Source organism: Heloderma suspectum, chromosome 1 (assembly GCF_057233095.1).
Source record: "Heloderma suspectum isolate Gila_16-S chromosome 1, 16-S_ref, whole genome shotgun sequence".
NCBI lineage: Eukaryota > Metazoa > Chordata > Lepidosauria > Squamata > Helodermatidae > Heloderma > Heloderma suspectum.
In genome coordinates this window covers 344065192-344085511 of record NC_139458.1, presented here as the reverse complement: position 1 = coordinate 344085511, position 20320 = coordinate 344065192, and the positions used below count along the sequence as shown (strand labels likewise).

General features: G+C 44.2%; 1 protein-coding gene across 11 annotated transcripts in view; it reads right to left on the bottom strand.

Moving 5' to 3' along the window:
- Positions 1-20320, bottom strand: part of UTRN (utrophin) — a 507208-nt gene that overhangs the window by 126281 nt on the left and 360607 nt on the right. For all 11 annotated transcript variants that reach the window (XM_084827754.1, XM_084827752.1, XM_084827759.1 and 8 more), the window contains one exon: positions 4966-5095. In XM_084827754.1, the coding sequence (XP_084683880.1) occupies positions 4966-5095 (130 nt within the window). The remainder of the gene's footprint in view (positions 1-4965; positions 5096-20320) is intronic.

Here is a 20320-nt window from a genome sequence, read left to right as displayed (position 1 = left end):
GTCAGCCTCTTCCATAAAGTTGTGGCATTTTAATGCAAGCACCTTGTACCTGCTCTTTACGCTGCTTGCCTTTGCAAGTAGCAGCTATGGCATGAGGCACCGTGTGTGTGTGCATGTGTGTGTATGAGAGATTATATACATATAAGCACTCTTATAAAATATGTAACCTGAGAAAGTCCTAAAGGAGCAAAATCACTTATTCTTCCAAGAGCGCCAAATGGAAGTCCTGCAAAGGTAGATATGCTCTGTTGACACCTGCTGGGTAACAACGAGTAAAAAGTAGTAACAGACAAGTCTTAAGAGGCTTAATTAGCTGTTACTTCTCATTAGCTTTGTTTCCTTTGAACATAATTATGTGATGTTTTCATGTTGGCTTTGCTACAGAAAGTGAGTGTATTTAGTATCCCTTCACCCTGGTAAATTTTTTCTCAGTTCATCAGGCCTTCTAAGTATTTACCTATAGAATGTAAATGACATGACTATGAGCAGTTCCAGAGTAACAAATACAGTTTAATGAGGGCTATAAGATTATCATAGGATGATGTCTTATGCTTGTATACCTTGGTCACCATCCACAATAAACTTCCGTTTTAAACCTTCTAAAGCAGCCTTTGGAGGGAGTATGTGCAAAAACAAATGCTGCTTCATGGGGGCTTCGACCTCTGTTTTTTAAATCTGCAATAAGCAACCATGCCAGATGTTGTCTAACATAAATAAAGTGCATGCATGCATGCAAATCACTTGTAACAAATATTTCTTTTATGATTCACCTTTGATTTATTGCACTTTTTCATTTGTAATTAAAGGGCAGAACAGATGGTGAATGCTTAATTTAGAGTGACATATCTATCAAAATCACCTTTGCTACTGCATAATTACTTGATATTACCAGGGGGATTTCACCAGTATTCACCAGCTTGGTTATAAAATAATCCATTCTGCCACCTCCCCCATCTCTTTCTCTGTCTTACTAGTTCTTCATTTGCAAGCAAGATGCATATATACACATACCAGCCAAGTCTTGAAAATGTATAGATATTGAGGAGCACACTCACCTCTCTGAGTGTAAAGAAAGGGGAATGTTTAGGGCTGTTAAAGGTTACATTTGGGGGTGTTTACCTTACAAAAAAGGAGAGAAAGGTCAGGCATGTCAGAGGTGTATAAAATTATGCATAGCATGGGGAAGTGGATAGGGAGATGTTTTTCTCCCTCTCATATAATACTAGAACCCAGAGTCATCCCCTGAAGATGAGTGGATGGAGGTTCATGACAAATAAAAGAAAGCATTTCTTCACACAGTGCACTGTTAAACTACTAGCAACAGAAAAGCTAATGGTTCATGGGTATGAAACTCTAACCCTAACTATAAGCTTCATCTAAAGATCAATTTGAAATTAATTAGAATTGACACTTTCTGCTTTATATAGAATGTAAAAGTGATAATAAAATTGAAATGAGATGAGAATTGAAATGCCCTGTTCCTGGCTTGTTTAGCAAAGCAGAAGCGGGTGAGTGCCAGCATGCTCACTCACGCCCACATGCTCACAAACAACCCACGATTTGTTAAGTGTGGGTTGTTTATGCGAACCGGGTCACTGGCTCTCAGCCTAACCTGCCTCACAGAGTAGTTGTGAGGATGAAATGGAAAGAAGGAGAATCGATGGGCTTCTTGGAGGAAATTTGGGATATAAATGTAATGAACAAACAAAAACCTCCACTGCCAAAATTTCTGGCTAGTGCATCTCTGGATCAAACCCTTTATTTGCAATCCTTTCCCTCTTCTCTCCCATCTTGCATTATGCTGGTGGTGCAGGAGCTAAAGTTCCTTGCTAGAGTGACAAGGTTCTGGGCCAGGTGAGAGGAGCCTATGCTGTGGTTTTTTAAGACATGAGGCCTCTCAGCACATAGGTCCTCAAACAAAAAACTCCATCTTCAAGTCAATAGGCTTTCTTATGTGAAACAGTCAGTTTATTAGCAGTTCAGATTACAGTCTCGCCCAGGTTCTGACAATCTGAAGCTAAGTTCCTTGACTAAGCTGCCACAACCCTAACTAGCTTAGTTAAAGGTCTCCTTGAGAGATGCACTACTGAAGAATAGAAAGTTGTAGAATAATGTTAGAATTGCAACAGCACAGAATTTGAAGGCCTTTCTTAGCCCCGCCCTCAGGGAGGACTTTCCCCTAAAGACCTTCAGTGATGGACCAATCTGGTAGACTCCCTTAATTCCTTCATTTGCTCCGCCCTCTCAGTCTATGTCTGATCCATGCATCTGCTACGCTCGCCCTCCTCCTCTGTTTATTGCTGGGTTCCCACAGAAGGAGAAGTGATGTTGGTGTTTTGCTCTGATCAGTTTGCCCTTGAGAAGATTCTTCCTGGCCTCTGTTTCCTTGGGCTCTTTGAGCTCCTTCAGAAATTTCTTCCCCCGCTCCGTCGCCCATTTTGTCTTCCAACTCTGATTCCACAGTGTCTGCAGGGAGTCTGGGCCCAATCCTGACAGGTTCCTGTTTCTGCCAGGGCAGTATGAAAAGGTCAGCAGCTGCAGGGTGGGGTCCTCCACATGGACAGTGTACTTTTCATGTTGCAGTGATAGTACAGAAAAGATCCAAGCTCTACTGGCTCCTATACCACCAATGTAGGAAGGGGGCCTAAGGTCAACCTTAGGGACTGGGGGTGAGAGGAGGGCTGTGCTCCTTCCTTTCCCTCAGTTCAGAGATGCATCGTTGCTGGCACCAGTTTTCCCAGCCTCTTGCAGTTGGTCAGCCAGCGAGGCCCCCTGCATGGCCCAACCTCATCTAAGGATGAAACGAGGTGAGTTGTCAAACATGTGAATGCTTTTAAGGTGTCTAACATTTTTTACCGCTAAATAATGGGATGACACAATCAAGATCAGGACTGCAGTGCATGGAAATGGGGAGGGAGTTAATCCTTTCCTGCCCCAGGTCCAATGAAAATCAAACTCCTGAAGTTTGGAACCAATGGAGGCTTACCTCCCGAAGCTACAATTAGTTTGTACAATAGAAAAGGAGGGTCAAACGTCTATTAGTGCAGTGAGGAGAGAAGTTGAAATTTACATGGATTCCTAGGTAGATATACAATTTAAAGCTTCAAGGCCTTCTGAATTGGAGTTTGTATCATTTGAATTTTTTTTTTATAAATATGATTAAGTTGGAAGAAGCCAGGTGTTAATTAGCTACTCAGAATCCAGCTAGTCTTTAAATGAAGCAATTTACCACCGCATCGCTCACAAACCTAATACTCTCAACTGCTGAATGAATATTACTGATTACCATCTTCTCATAATGCAATGGTCTGAACAAATTTGAACTTGGAAAATATTTTTCATAATAATTCTCCCAATTTAGATTAAAGTTAGATTATACATGCAACATCTCATCAAAGCTACCTAATGCAGCATAGCATCCACTTGACTTGTTTAAAACAGCTGGGGACAAGATCCAGTAAAAGAGCCTGACAAGAACTAGCCTGGGGAAATTGTTCATTTGTTCTAATCAGCAGGTATTCCATAATATAAAGCCATAGTTAAAGAAACTAGGAAAACTAAAAGTTGCATGGAAGACAATTGCAAAAAATTAATTAAAAGATGGGTTTATGTAATAGCGAATTTCCTACAATACAACATGTTCCCAATTAATGGAATAATTGAAAAGTAGGCCAGGAAAAGCGACCCATGAAATAAGATTAATTTTTAACTTACACAAAAATTTTATCCCATAGGATAAGGGATTTTATCCCGTAGGAGCACAGAAATCCTATGGAGCGGGAGAGAATCTGTAGTGATTGCTTCACCACATCCATAGCCTTGTCCACTTGATGAAGCCAGGGCAAAAGTTGGGGGTAGCAGCGTTATTATTTTCTTTTAACTTTTTTCCCTCCCTTCACATTGATTCCAACTTACTGTGCCAGCTTTAGGGCTGTTTCAGGGATGGGGGTGGGAAAATGAGCAACCATAGCTTCCCTGACATACTCACCCCACCACCAGCCACACAACAAGACCAGTGGAACCTTCCCCCATTGCACTAGGGAGGATCCGGAAGCATGCCTCCATCTCTACAGGCAGAGAAGGAGTTCCACAGCATCCTATGGCCCTTCTTCTGACTTCCCAGGGAGCACAGGATTGCTCCATGAATGAACCATTCTGTGCACAATATTATGATTTTATTCATATTAACATACTCTAAAACAGATAGCTTTGGGGTATTTTGAAGGAGCAATACAAAGATGTGAACTAATACTTGAATCTCCTCTATGTTTGATATGCATAATTGTATTTCTGGACCAAAAAACCCCATTTTCATAAGGCTGGTAATACTTTAATAGTGAGAGTAAGAAAGAAAAAATGGTCCAGGTAATGCACTTTGAATAGAAAGACGTGGGCAAGACAATTTGGTACTGCAATGAGAAATCCTTAAATTGCTTTCTTATTTCTCACATCTCTTTAATGGTGTAACACCAACCTGCATGTGAACATTGGAGTGATATGATTTTCAGCTTCTTAATTATACCACCCTCACCGATTTGCAGGGAAGACTAGGCTGCCAGGCACAGAGTTGGGATAATATGTCTCTATATATCAAATTTGACAACCAATAATAAAAACAAAAACACAGAGAAACCCCATTCCCAAGTCAGTATCACTCTTATAACTGCCCCATTTCACTAACTGTAGTAATGGTCTAAAAGAACCAGGTCCTGCTACCTTACAATCTTTATTTTATTTAAATGGTGCTTGTGTGGAGTTCCCAATAAGAATTCTGTGGTCACTTATTACATACAACAATGCACAATTCATTAAATTCTTTTGAGAACAATGAATATTTACCAAACCAATCATTTTACATGTTCAACAAAACAATTATTTTAATTTAAGAAGTTGGGTTTATCGCTTCAATTGTCCTTAAAATTGTCTTTATGAAATAGGATGACGATGATGATGATGAAAACTGACCTGACTTTGAGAGCAAGTTTTTTCTTGGTTCTTCAGGGCCTTCAATTGGTTGATCAGCAAGAAACACGCGTGCTTGGTCTACAGCATTTAGAATAGCTTGCTCTTTATCCTTCAATTCACGCCTTAGTGCCTTTCCAAAAGAAAAACAGTGGAGTCACTTGTAAACTAAGATTGCTAACAATATACATTACAGCAGCGCTCCGTTTTCATTCTCTTGATCAGACTTCGGTTCTTTAAAATACAAGAATATAAATGATACTAAATACAGACTTGGGAGATAATGAATCAAGGGTTAAGGGTGCAATCCTATTCAGATAGGCGGCCGTCTCCAAACTCGGAGGTGACCGCCTATCCACTGCAGGGCAGGAGAAGCACGGAGTGGATCGTTCCCTCCATGTTTCTCCTGCCCTGCATTTTCGGCTAGACATTGTGGCTGTCAAGCTGCGGGAGGGCTGAGTTGGGAGGAGGCTGCTGTATGACACATTGGATGTGTCGTACAGGCATTTCCGCCCTGCCCGCCCCGGAATGCCCCTTTTCGGCCGCTCCGCACTCCTCTTGTGAGTGCGGAGCGTGGGGCTGCTCCACGCTGCCTCCGAGGCAGTGTGGAAAAAGTAGCTGGTTGGTTCTCCAGGAACGAACATTGGAGCACGGGCTCCGAGGTTGGTTCCCAGAAAACAAGATATTCTATGGCTGTCTAGCCGCTGCCGAGCAGCCATAGGATTGCTCCCTAAGTCACTATGCAAAAGTAGTTTAGGGTGCAAACCTATACATGTTTAGACAGAGAAAAGGCCTACAACTGCTAGCATGCCCCAGCCAGCAATGCTGGCTGAGGCATGCTAGGATTTGTAGGCCTTTTCTCTGTCTAAACATGCATAGGATTGCACCCTTACTATTGGGAATGTAAGAAAAGATAAACCCGTAGACCAGAAAAAATATTATGACACATTAGATAATATTACACATAATTTAAAATATTCACTGCTGTCTCCATGTAAGAATGCTGCAAAAGAGGTAATTTAAAACATGCAGGCAAGAAATACATTTTAATATATGGAATTTGAAAAATGAGAAGAAAAGAACAATTATACACAGACTCAAAACATTATGCTCAGGCAAGTCCAGTTTTCAAGCATTAAGAGAAATGATCTGTGAGGATTAAGCTAAAGGATCCCACTGCTCAACTTGCTAGTCTTGGGCTGAGCCTGGTGGGCTATCATGTCCCCAGGCTAGAGGTGATGAGCAAGGGGGTCACCAGTTTGTCACAGCATTACCAGTGGCAAAGCATTCAGTTAAGATAAAACATCCAAAATCCTACTGGACATGTCCAAAGTAATTCTCCGTATCCCTGCTATAGTGTGTAATAATTATTTCTGATTTAGCAGTTAAACCCAAACATTCAACATTGTGTTCTATTGCTGCTGTTTTTGTTCAAGATGTCAGGAAACTTCTGATGAAGAATAGTAACTATTTGGTGAGATAAAAGGCAACTTCTTATTGGGATAAAATAGTGTTGTTGTTCGTTATTTTAAGTGCATTCAGTTACTTTACTCTCTTTCTTTGTGCTGTAAGCTTGTGGTTGTTGTTTATTCAGTCAGTCGCTTCCGACTCTTCGTGACTTCATGGACCAGCCCACACCAGAGCTTCCTGTCAGCCGTCGCCACCCCCAGCTCCCCCAAGGTCGAGTCCGTCCCCTCCAGAATATCATCCATCCATCTTGCCCTTGGTCGGCCCCTCTTCTTTTTGCCTTCCACTTTCCCTAGCATCAGCATCTTCTCCAGGGTATCCTGTCTTCTCATGATGTGTCCAAAGTACTTCAGTTTTGCCTTTAATATCATTCCCTCAAGTGAGCAGTCTGGCTTGATTTCCTGGAGTATGGACTGGTTTGACCTTCTTGCAGTCCAAGGCACTCTCACAATTTTCCTCCAGCACCACAGTTCAAAAGCATCTATCTTCCTTCGCTCAGCCTTCCTTAAGGTCCAGCTCTCGCAGCCATAGGTTACTACGGGGAATACCATTGCTTTAACTATGTGGACCTTTGTTGTCAGTGTGATGTCTCTGCTCTTCACTACTTTATCAAGATTTGTCATTCTCTCCTCCCAAGAAGTAAACGTCTTCTGATTTCCTGGCTGCAGTCAGCATCTGCAGTAATCTTTGCGCCTAGAAAGACAAAGTCTGTCACTGCTTCCACGTTTTCTCCCTCTATTTGCGAGTTATCAATCCAGGTGGTTGCCATAATCTTGGTTTTTCTGAGGTTTAACTGCAACCCAGTTTTGCACTTCCTTCTTTCACCTTCGTCATGAGGTTCTTCAGCTCCTCCTCGCTTTCAGCCATCAAAGTGGTATCATCTGCATATCTGAGATTGTTAATGTTTCTTCCAGCGATTTTAACTCCAGCCTTGGATTCATCAAGCCCAGCACATTGCATATGTGTTCTGCGTACAGGTTGAATAGGTAGGGTGAGAGTATACAACCCTGCCGTTCTCCTTTCCCAATCTTAAACCAGTCCGTTGTTCCGTGGTCTGTTCTTACTGTTGCTACTTGGTCGTTATACAGATTCCTCAGGAGGCAGACAAGATGACTTGGTATCCCCATACCACCAAGAACTTGCCACCATTTGTTATGATCCACACAGTCAAAGGCTTTAGAATAGTCAATAAAACAGAAATAGGTGTTTTTCTGAAACTCCGTGGCTTTCTCCATTATCCAGCGGATATTGGCAATTTGATCTCTAGTTCCTCTGCCTTTTCGAAACCCAGCTTGTGCATCTGGCAATTCTCATTCCATGAATTGCTGGAGTCTACCTTGCAAGATCTTGAGCATTACCTTACTGGCATGTGAAATAAGTGCCACTGTTTGATAGTTTGAACATTCTTTGGTGCTTCCCTTTTTTGGTATGGGGATATAAGTTGATTTTTTCCAATCTGTTGGCCATTCTTGTGTTTTCCACATTTGCTGGCATATGGCATGCATCACCTTGACAGCATCACCTTGCAAGATTTTAAACAGTTCAGCTGGGATACCGTCATCTCCTGCTGTCTTGTTATTAGCAATGCTTCTTAAGGCCCATTCAACCTCACTCTTCAGGATGTCTGGCTCTAGCTCACTGACCACACCGTCAAATCTATCCCCAATATTATTATCCTTCCTATAAAGATCTTCCGTATATTCTTGCCACCTTTTCTTGATGTCTTCTGCTTTTGTTAGGTCCTTGCTGTCTTTGTTTTTGATCATACCCATTTTTGCCTGGAATTTACCTCCGATGTTTCTAATTTTCTGGAAGAGGTCTCTTGTCCTTCCTATTCTATTATCTTCTTCCGCTTCCACGCATTGCTTGTTTAAAAATAATTCCTTCTCTCTTCTGGCTAACCTCTAGAATTTTGCATTTAATTGGGCATATCTCCCCCTATCACTGTTGCCTTTTGCTTTCCTTCTTTTTTCGGCTGCTTCCAGTGTCTCAGCAGACAGCCATCTTGCCTTCTTGGTTTTCTTTTTCTTTGGGACGTTTGTTGTTGTCGCCTCCTGAACAATGTTGCGAACATCTGTCCATAGTTCTTCCGGGACCCTATCTACTCAATCTAGTCCCTTCAATCTATTCTTCACCTCCACTGCTTATTCATGAGGAATATTAGTGAAGGGCAGGCCATGCCAGGTAAGGGGAACAAGGGAGAGATGTGTAATATCTGTCCCCTGCTCTGGGCCTGTCCAGAGCCAAAGGATGGTTGGGGGAGGCGTGACCCCATCTTCTGGCCTTTGTTTGCTGCTCTGCAATGCCAGGTCTGTTACCCAGAAAACCTCCCTCATCCATGACATGATCCTGGATGAGGGTGCAGACCTGGCATGTATTACAGAGACCTGGCTGGCCGAGGCTGCTGCTCCAACCCTTGCAGCCAGGTGTCCAGCTGGATTTTCGTATGTACAGCAGCCGAGGGCTGGGGATCGGGGAGGGGGAGTGGCTGTTATCTACCGAGAGTCCTTGGTCTTCACCAGACCCCCTCTCTGGGAGACCAAGGTTGCTGAGTGCATGTACTGGAGGTTGGGCCCAAAGGGCAGTCTGGGGATTCTGCTCGTGTGCCGTCCACCCCGCTGCACGACTGACTCCCTGGCCGAGGTGCTTGAGGTGGTCTCTGATGTGCGTGTACAGTCCCCTAACTTATTGGTGTTGGGGGACTTCAACGTACATTCGGAGGCCATCCTCACAGGAGCACCTCGGGACTTCATGGAGACCATGGCCTCCTGGGAGCTGCACCATATTCTAACTGGGCCCACCCATGTAGCCGGTCAAGCACTTGATCTTGTGTTTGTATCTGGAGAAGTGGGGAGTGATCTGGAAGTCGGGGGTATATCCACCACCCCCTTGTCATGGTCAGATCACTATCTGGTGACGTTGGACTTCTCGGTTCCACAACCCCTCCGTAGGGGTGGAGGACCCATTAAAATGGTCCGCCCCAGGCGTCTTATGGATCCAAATGGATTCCTGAACGCGCTTGGGGATTCTCTGGGGCACGCCAATGGCCACTCGGTCGAGACCCTGGTGGGTGGCTGGAATGCCGCAATCACTGGGGCATTAGATCGGGTGGCTCCGAAACGCCCTCTCCCCCTGAACAGGGCTCGGACTGCACCATGGTTCAATCCGCGGTTACGAGCTCTGAAACAGGAGGTGAGACAGCTAGAGCGCCGGTGGCGGAAGTCTCGTTCCAAAGACGATCAGACACGGGCTAGAGCTGTATCTTCAGCCTATCACGTGGCGGTGAAGGCAGCAAAAAAGGAATATTATGCTGCCTCTATCGCGTCTGCAGAGTGCTGTCCCAGGAGGCTGTTTCAAGTGGTCCGGAGCCTGGTCGGTCCTGTGGCTCCGGAACCACTGGAGCATTCTAAGGCCTCCTGTGAGGCCTTGGCAAGGCACTTTGCAGATTAAATTGATCAGATTAGGTGTGTTACTCTGCACGCTGTGGATACAGTTAGTGAGCAAGAGGCGGCCTGTGGCAAACCGGTTTTGTGGGATCGGTTCCAGCTTCTTCCTCCTGATGAAGTGGACAAGGTGCTTTCATCTGTACGGCCGACCGCCTGCTTACTTGATCCTTGCCCATCTTGGCTCATTATGGGCTGCAGAGAGAGACTGGGTGAGGGGATCAGGGCGGTGGTGAACGCCTCCCTTGAGGAGGGAGTGATGCCATCAGCCCTCAAGGAGGCAGTGATTAGACCACTCTTAAAGAAGCCCTCCTTGGATCCTCAAGTTTTGAAGAACTTTCGCCCAGCCTCAAATCTGCCATTTTTGGGCAAGGTGATTGAGCGGGTGGTGGCAGTGCAGTTGAAGGCACACTTGGAAGAAACTGATTATCTAGACCCATTTCAGTTGGGCTTCAGGCTTGGGCATGGGACAGAAACGGCCTTGGTCGCCTTGGTAGATGATATGAGGAGGGCTCTGGATAGGGGTGAATGCTCCTTCCTTTTTCTCCTCGACCTCTCAGCGGCTTCTGATACCGTTGACCACGGTATCCTCCTGGACCACCTGGAGGGGTTGGGCATTGGAGACACTGTATTGCGGTAGTTCCGGTCCTTCCTCTCCGGCAGGTACCAGAGGGTAGCACTGGGAGAGGAGGTTTCAGACCCGTGGCCACTTACTTGTGGGGTGCCACAGGGTTCCATCCTCTCCCCGATGCTATTTAACATCTATGTGAAGCCGCTGGGAGCTATCATCAGGAGGTTTGGGGTGCAGTGTCATCAATATGCGGATGACACGCAGCTCTACCTCTCATTTAAATCTTCACCAAGGTTGGCTGTAGAATCCCTGTCCAAATGTCTGGAGACGGTGAGTGGCTGGATGGGGAAGAATAAGCTGAAGCTGAACCCTGACAAGACCGAGGTACTTTTGGTGGGAGACAAGAGGAGGCTGGGGGATGTTGACCTGGTGTTGAATGAGGTACGGCTACCCTTGAAAGACCAGGTCCGCAGCCTGGGGGTCATTTTGGACTCCCAGCTGTCCATGGAGGCTCAGGTGTTAGCTGTGAGCCGGACAGCGCTGTATCAACTCCATCTGATATGGCGGCTGCGCCCCTTCCTTCCCGACCATCTGCTCCCATCGGGAGTACCTGCCCTGGTCTCCTCTCGTTTAGACTACTGTAATGCACTCTACGTGGGGTTATCCTTGAAGACAGTTTGGAAACTGCAGCTGGTACAGAACGCGGCGGCTCGCCTGATTAAAGGCAGCCGCCGGCGAGATCACATCACTCCAGTGCTGAAGGAGTTGCACTGGTTACCAGTTGTTTTCCGGGCCAAATTCAAGGTGTTGGTTTTGACCTTTAAAACCCTATATGGTTCCGGCCCAGCCTATCTTAAGGAGCGCCTCCAGCAGCACCAGACAGGCCGCTTAACAAGATCAGCCTCGGATGGCCTTCTCTCTGTCCCATCAGCCAGGACAGCTAGACTGGTGGGGATGAGGGAGAGGGCCTTTTCTGTGGTGGCCCCCACTCTGTGGAACTCCCTCCCTAGGGAACTCCGTCATGCCCCCTCTTTAATGAGCTTCCGTCGTGCATTAAAAACGTGGTTGTTCAGGCAGGCATTTGGGGTGGGTTAGGGTATTTTAGAAAATGTTTTTATTGTAGAATTTTATTGTTTTAAACTGTTTTATTGTATGTTGTACATCGCCCAGAGTGGCTGGGTGACCAGCCAGATGGGCAATTAATAAATTTAATAATAATAATAATAATAATAATAATAATAATAGCTCATATCTAACTGATCTGTGGGTCTTCCCTATTCTCTTTAGTCTGATTCTAAATTGTGCAATAAGAAGTTCATGATCTGAACTACAATCAGCTCCAGGTCTTGTTTTTACCAACTGCATAGATGTCCGCCACCTTTGACTACAAAGGATGTAGTCAATCTGATTTTGCTGCTGACCGTCTGGTGAAGTCCATGTATAAAGTCGTCTCTCAGAATAATCAGAGAACAGAGCTGTAAAAATTCCTCCACAATTATCTGTTGTCTACCTTGATCTTTTCTGTTCTCCCACTAAACCCTGAAAAGATAGTTGGTTTGTTTTAACTGGGAATTTTGAATCTATTCACCTACATCCAAAAATAAAAATAAAAATCCATGAATGTATGTGCATTCTCTCTGGGATATGTTTGTGAAATACCACGTGAAAGCCAACATCTCCTCAAAATAAGTTCTAACAAAATCCATTTTAGAACTGGTGTTATGTTTTATTTAGGACAGATGCTGCCAGTATAACACTTTTGCCCTTTTGAGTCAGAAATCACTATTTTTAATGTATAGCATCATATATATGACAGTTCTAACAAAGCACACCAAGTCCAAAACACCATCCTAACTTCAAATATACTAACTCATTTGTAGCTTTATCAAACATTTCTCCAGACTCATGTTAAACAGGTAAGTCTGATAAAAAAAAAAAATTCTGATAGATGAAGGCAAAGCTATTTTCAATTAGAAAACATCGGGTTTTCTTAAAAGCAGAATTTGTTATCTGAATCAGGCTCCAACCCAATGAAGTAAAAGTACATTTCATTCGAGACTGAATCTGTTTGTTCTTTGGCAAATGTATGTCCCAGCACATTTCACAGGTGTTGAATTACTCTGTCATCATACTGGGCCAAGTGTTAGAGAAACCGGTTTCTTTTATAGGTTTGGATGGAAATGGAACCCCCTCATGGATCACTGCCTTGTTGTGGCGAAGGGGCTTGCGTAACTCAGTGAAGCCATAAGCTATGCCGTGCAGGGCCACCCAAGACGGACAGGTCATGGCGGAGGGTTCTGACAAAATGTGGTCCACTGGAGAAGGAAATGGCAACCCACTCCAGTATTCCTGCCAAGAAAACCCCATGGAACCTATCACAAGGCTAAAAGATACGACGCCGGAAGATCCTAAAAGATGATGCTGTTAAAGTGCTGCACTCAATATGCCAACAAATTTGGAACACTCAACATTGGCCACAGGACTGGAAAAGGTCAGTTTATATTCCAGTTCCAAAGAAGGGCAATACCAAGGAGTGTTCAAACTACCGCACAATTGCGCTCATTTCACATGCCAGCAAGGTTATGCTCAAAATCCTACAAGCTAGGCTTCAGCAGTATGTGAACCGAGAACTACCGGAAGTACAAGCTGGGTTTCGAAGAGGCAGAGGAACTCGAGATCAAATCGCCAACATTCGCTGCATCATGGAGAAAGCAAGAGAATTCCAGAAAATCATCTATTTCTGCTTCATTGACTATGCTAAAGCCTTTGATTGTGTGGATCACAAAAAACTCTGGCAAATTCTTAAAGAGATGGGAGTACCAGACCACCTTATCTGTCTCCTGAGAAACCTGTATGAGGGTCAAGAAGCAACAGTAAGAACCGGACATGGAACAACCAATTGGTTCAAAATTGGGAAAGGAGTACGACAAGGCTGTATATTGTCACCCTGCTTATTTAACTTATATGCATCATGAGAAACGCCGGGTTGGATGAATCACAGGTCGGAATTAAGATTGCCGGGAGAATTATCAACAACCTCAGATACGCAGATGATACCACCCTAATGGCAGAAAGTGAAGAGGATCTAAACAGCCTCTTGTTGAGGGTGAAAGTAGAGAGTGCAAAAGCTGGTCTGAAACTCAACATTAAAAAAACGAAGATCATGGCATCTGGCCCCATCACTTCCTGGCATATGGAAGGGGAAGAATTGGAAGCAGTGACAGATTTTATTTTCTTGGGCTCCAAGATCACCGCAGATGGTGACTGTAGCCATGAAATTAAAAGACGCTTGCTGCTTGGGAGGAAAGCTATGGCAAACCTAGACAGCACAGTAAGAAGCAGAGACATCACCTTGCCGACAAAGGTCCGTCTAATCAAAGCTATGGTTTCCCCAGTAGTAACGTATGACTGTGAGAGCTGGACTATAAGGAAGGCTGAGCGCCGAAGAATTGATGCTTTCGAACTGTGGTGCTGGAGAAGACTCTTACGAGTCCCCTGGACTGCAAGAAGGTCAAATCAATCCATCCTAAAGGAAATTAACCCTGAGTGCTCATTGAAAGGACAGATACTGAAGCTGAAGCTCAAATATTTTGGCCACCTAATGCAAACAGAAAAGTCACTGGAAAAGACCCTGATGCTGGGAAAGATTGAAAGCAAAAGGAGAAGGTATGGCAGAGGATGAGATGGCTAGATAGCATCACTGATGCAATGAATATGAACTTGAGCACACTCTGGGAGAGAGTGGAGGACAGAAAGGCCTGGCGTGCTATGGTCCATGGGGTCACGAAGAGTTGGACACGACTTAACGACTGAACAACAACAACATGGAAATGGAAAACCTTTGTGGGGGTGCAGTGACTAAGGGAAGTTTTTATAAGACTTACAAGAAATTAAAAAGCTTGGATGTAACAAAAATCCTGTTGTTGTACTGAAAGAAATTTTACCTGGCAATACCAATTTGTTATATCCATTTGTGTGCACATATCCTCTTTTTTATGAGGCAGATTGTAGAATCATCTTGCTACTGCTTGGAAACAGATACCAATGTTAGCACTCCTCATATTAGTCTCAGGTCTGAGCTCATGCATGATGCAGAGAAGAAACTGTATGCACACTAATACAAAGCCTTGTCCCATGCATCCTTATTATCTCTCCTGGTTTATAACTACAGGAATACTTCAGTTTAGGTAGCCAAGTGGACAGTATCCACAAAAACTTGTGCTAGAATAGATTTGTTAGCCTTTAAGGTGTCACAAGACTTTGTTTTAACCTAAATAAAAATAGCACATCAGGCATTAAGGGAGCAATCCTAGCTGGACCGACAGTCGCCTCCGATCCCGGGGGGCAACCGTCTATCCAGTGCAGGGTGGGAGTAGTGGTGAGAAGCGGATGTCCTCCACACTCCTGCCGCCCTGCTTTTGTGGCTGGACAGCTGATTTCGGCAGTACCCTGAAGCGCGGGAAGGGGCGGCTGGACGACACATAGGAAGTGTCGTACTGGCACTTCCGACCTCCCCACCCCAGCCTGCCCCCGGAAACACCCCGTCTTCCCTGCTCTATGCTGTTCTTCTGAGCGCGGAGCATGGGGCCAATCTGTGCTCCGAGGTCGGTTCCTAGAAACTGACCAATCCTCTGGCTGTCTAGCCGCTGACTAGAGCCCATAGAATTGCACCCTAAATGTTAATACAAGCATATTCCTAGATTTAAATCTCCTTCACTCAGGATGTGTGCATATCATTTGATTCCTCTACACTTGTCTACTATAGACAAGCCATGTGCAGAAGACTGCAACGGGGTACAACAGGGAGAAGTGGGATTCCACATCTATTGGGTCTTCTGGGCACAGCCAATTCATGTACTATTCATGTATTCATGGCAAATATGTGTTGAAATCCAAGGAATATAAATTCCAAATGCATACTGAAATAATATTGAAACTCTGGAAACTTGTTACCAGAAAAGTTCTGGGACAATGCAGGTGGCAAGGGTGAAATATACTTGAAACTTTTTCTTGCATTTCCTATAGTGACCCAGCAGTGTTCTAGGTGTATAAGTGTGGCTCTCCATTATAACTATAGTGGGGAAAGCACTCTATATGCACTTTTGGAGCTCAATCTTCCATAACTCATGGTAGGAGCCCAACATGTTCATCAGCATCTGGTTGATGTCCATTATATCTGAAATTATTTTGGTACAACAAAACCATACATCTGTTATATTTTTTATCTTCAAGAACTCAGAAAGATTCATAGGGTTGGATCCACACTTGCCCCTAAGCAAACATATGCCTTACCCTGTGTCAAGCTTGCCTGGCTGCATGGAGGCCACTGCGGGGGGAGAGGAAGAAATGTGGGTGATCGCCATTGGCATCCACTGTATGGTGCCACTGGCGGGCAGAAGGGCTCACGAGGCATTTCAGCCTGTGGGATGGGTTTTTCAGTCCCGCAGAGCAAATTTTCAGGGTGGCTGCAGGGGGAAGGGGGGATTGGTGTAAATTGCTTATCACCACCACTACTGCCACCATATGAGTATGTCAGGAGCGCCTTAGCTGCCTCTTGCAGTCTCCACCAATAGCCAACTCAGGACACAGATGATGAGGAATTCTTTCCGAGACTTTATTCCTTTATTACTTTATGATGCTTTCAAAATACTAATCGCTAGCGCCAAAGCAAAGAACAGCACTGGGGAAACATAGCAGAGTAGCCTAAGCTCCAGGTAAGGCAGTTGGTCCCTGTTTGAAAGAGAACCACGGGAAGACCCTGAACTTATGGGCTAGGGAGAGATCCTCCCTTTTTCCCTTGGGTCCTCGGGACACGACCGCTGTTTAAGCGCCAAACGAGCACTACGCCTCCTTTCGGTGCCCTCCATCTGTCGCCGCTCCCTGTGTCTGCGCCAAGCGTCCATCAAGCCCCCCTGCAGCGCTCTCTCGCTGCCAGGGTCACTATCTATCCCAGGAATTCTGGCAGGAGGAATCTCTGTCGGCTGCTGTGCTTGTGAGAGATGAGCGAGCTCCTCTCCCACGGATTGCTGCTCCTCCTCAGAATCAGAACTGCTCTGGGGCTCTATTGGCTCAGTTTCCACCCTGACAGAGTAGAACTCTGCTCATGAGAAGTCTGGATCCAATTCACAGTCTTCACTCATTCATTCTCCTATCAGTTTTCTAGACTTTAAGGAAGGCAGGAGAATGCAACATCAGAAACATTTAGAATGAGTTAAAATGTAACGTTTCCTTGAACTGAATCAACAATTGCTTTGGAACACCAAAACTCTCAGTTTATGACCCACAAAAGAAATCTAGTTGTGCAAAATTGTGCTGGTAAACCTCAATGAACATAATTATGCTTCAGGCTTTTGTAATCTTTCCTTAATTAAGCAGTGCTTTCCCTCATTCCTGGCCATAGTTGAATCTCATCACACTTGTGTGAAGTAAGACTGGTTAAAACCCTGCTTTAATCACGTTATTTTTCTCTAAGGGGTTGATTTCAATTTTAACCCTTTTAATCACATGTAACACTGTATTAGTTTTTTTCTGGACAGACTTTGAGAATAAAATGTTCTCCAATGATGAACAGTGTTCTTTCAGTCACTGTTAAAAGTATGACTTTGTCTATATTTAGTAATAAATATAGCAAGTTTCATTCCCTATTCTTATTTGAAGAATCAAAATATCCAGAACATGCTTGCATTAAAAATCCAGGAACCCACTCCTCCTAAAGGGCAGTACCAGTTGGCACTGCCCCTGATTTCAGCATGTTAAAAGGGCTCTACACACATGTTGAGAGCAGAACCAGCTAATGCAATTTATTCTTCTAAATTACCAGATGCAATGCTATGCTATATTGTTATCAAACTAACCCAACACATTCACTTTTATAAGGAATTTCCCAAGCAGCAGGTTCAGTAACAAAACCAGTGGAAAAACTCTTAAGCCCCTGGTTGCAATCAGCCATTTTTAGTATGAATGTTCTCCTACATGGCATGTAAATAGATCAACGCATACAAATTAGCTTAGTGAGGATTTGAAGAAGTCTCCACTTGCACTAGTATTCAGTAATTGACATTAACAGTTGCTCACAGCACAACACAATGATTTTCAATTGACAATATATGGGAAAGCATTTAATAATAGCAATGGATACCAAAATGGCTCAACTGTGTTGAATGCAAATTGGGTTACCCCTTGAAAAACTCATTTCCACTAAATAATTTGATATCTAGTAGGCTTGACTATACAGGTGTGTGTTTTCTGAAGAACTATACAGTTCAGCCTAATCTCTGAGGAAATGATGGGAACAAATGTCACTTATGAGACTAACAGCACAGGCATTTATTTGTGCAACAGGAAGATGATCCTGGCACTGAATATTTACTCACTGTATCTCCCTAAAGCCCACTGCAGATGTAACACTACCCAATCTTCTAGTTTACTACCCACAATAGGAATGCCCTGTACTCCTTCATCCTTCCTTTCAGTTTTGGAGAATTACATCTGTATTGCTGTTTGCCCCTTACCATTGTTAGCTCAAATCAGAGTTTGCAAACCCACTTCTAAACATGGTTAAAAACTATGGTTTGGCGCTAACCACTGTGATGATGTGATAAATCTCAAAGAATCATAGAATAGTAGGGTTGGAAGGGGCCTAGTCCAACCCCCTGCTCAATGCAGGAATCCAAGTCGGAGCATCCCTGACAGGTGGCTGTCCAGCCTCGTCTTGAATGCCTCCAGTGTGGGAGAGCCCACCACCTCCCTAGGGAACTGGTTCCACTGTCGTATTGTTCTAACCATCAAGATGTTTTTCCTGATGTTCAGACGGAATCTGGCTTCCTGTAAATCAGCCCATTATTCCATGTCCTGCACTCTGGGATGATCGAGAAGAGATCCTGGCCTTCTTCCCTGTGGCAACCTTTCAAGTATTTGAAGAGTGCTATCATATCTCCCCTCAGTCTTCTCTTCTCAAGGCTAAACATGCCCAGTTCTTTCAGTCTCTCTTCATAGGGCTTTGTTTCCAGTCCCCTGATCATCTTTGTTGCCCTCCTCTGAACCCTCTCCAGTTTGTCTGCATTCTTCTTAAAATGTGGTGCCCAGAACTGGACACAGGACTCCAGATGAGGCCTAACCAGTGCTAAATAGAGGGGAACTAGTACTTCCCGGGATTTGGAAGCTATACTTCTATTAATGCAGCCCAAAAGAGCATTGGTCTTTTTTGCAGCCACATCACACTGTTGGCTCATATTCAGCTTGTGATCGACAACAATTCCAAGACCCTTCTCGCTTGTAGTGTTGTTGAGCCAAGTATCCCCCATCTTGTAACTGTGCATTTGGGTTTTTTTCCTAGGTGCAGAACCTGGCATTTATCCCTATTAAATGTCATTCTGTTGTTTTATGCCCAGCGCTCCAGTCTATCAAGATCACTATGAATTTTGTTCCTGTCTTCCAAAGTATTAGCTATCCTGCCCAATTTTGTCTCATCTGCAAATTTCATCAGCATTCTCTGCACCTCCTCCTCCAAGTCATTAATAAAAATGTTGAAGAGCACTGGGCCCAGGACTGAGCCCTGAGGTACCCCACTCATTACCTCGCCCCAGTTTGAGAAGATCCCATTGAGAAGCACTCTTTGAGTCCGATTCAGTAGCCAACTGTGGATCCACCAGATCGTTGTTTCACCTAGCTCACTTTGAGCCAGTTAGCTCATCAGAATATCATGGGGCACTTTGTCGAAAGCTTTGCTGAAATCAAGGTATATTATGTCTACAGCATTCCCACAGTCCACAAGGACTTGCTCAAAAAATGAGATCAGATTCGTCTGGCAGGACTTGTTCTTGACATATCCATGTTTGCTTCGAGTAATCACTGCATTGTTTTCAAGGTGCTTACAGATGGATTGCTTTATAATCTGCTCCAGAATTTTCCCAGGGATTGATGTCAGACTGACTGGTCTGTAGTTCCCAGGTTCCTCCTTTTTACCCTTTTTGAAGATAGGGACAACATTAGCCCCCTTGCAGTCATCTGGTACTTCACCTGTCCTCCAAGATTTCTCAAAGATAAGAGACAGTGGTTCTGAGTGTTCTTCACTTTCCCCCAAGAGTTCCTGTAACTGCTACTTTATCCACTAAGTCATCGCTGTTGGTTAGGATCAAGTCAAGGATAGCCGATCCTCTAGTTCCTTCCTCTATTTTTTGTAGGAGGAAGTTATCCGCCACACAAGTCAGGAATTTCCTGGAGGGGCCATGTTTTGCAGAATTTGTCTCCCAACAAATATCGGGGAAATTGAAGTTCCCCATTACTACTACATCATGCTTCCTTAAAACATTGGCTATTTGCTTTTCAAAAGTTGACTGGGTGGCTGGTAATAGACTCTAACCACCATGTTCCTTTTATTCTTTGCTCCATTTATTTTGATCCAGATGCTCTTGATGGGGCTACCAAGCTCATCTTCCTGTATTTCTGTGCAGAGATATGTATTTTTCACATATAGTGCAACTCCTCCTCCCTTTCTGTTCCTCCTGTTCTTTTTGAACATGTTATATCCTTCAATTGCTGTATTCCAGTCATGAGAGTCAGCCCACCAAGTCTCAGTTACACCTATCAAGTCATAATTTCCCTCTTGTATTAAGAGTTCAAGTTCATTCTGTTTGTTTCCCATACTCTGGGCATTAGTATATAGACATCGAAGACCATGTGCTTCATAGTCTGGCTTTCTTCCTACATGTTTGTGAATACTATTATTGGGTGCTATTAGAGCTGTTCTCTCCGTTGCGGTGCATGAGCCTTCGTCCATTGTTACCCCCAACTTTACATCTCCCTTCCCCATAGGATTCAGTTTAAAGCCCTCTTGATAAAGTTCTTCATGCTGTGGCCAAACACATTCTTCTCAGCC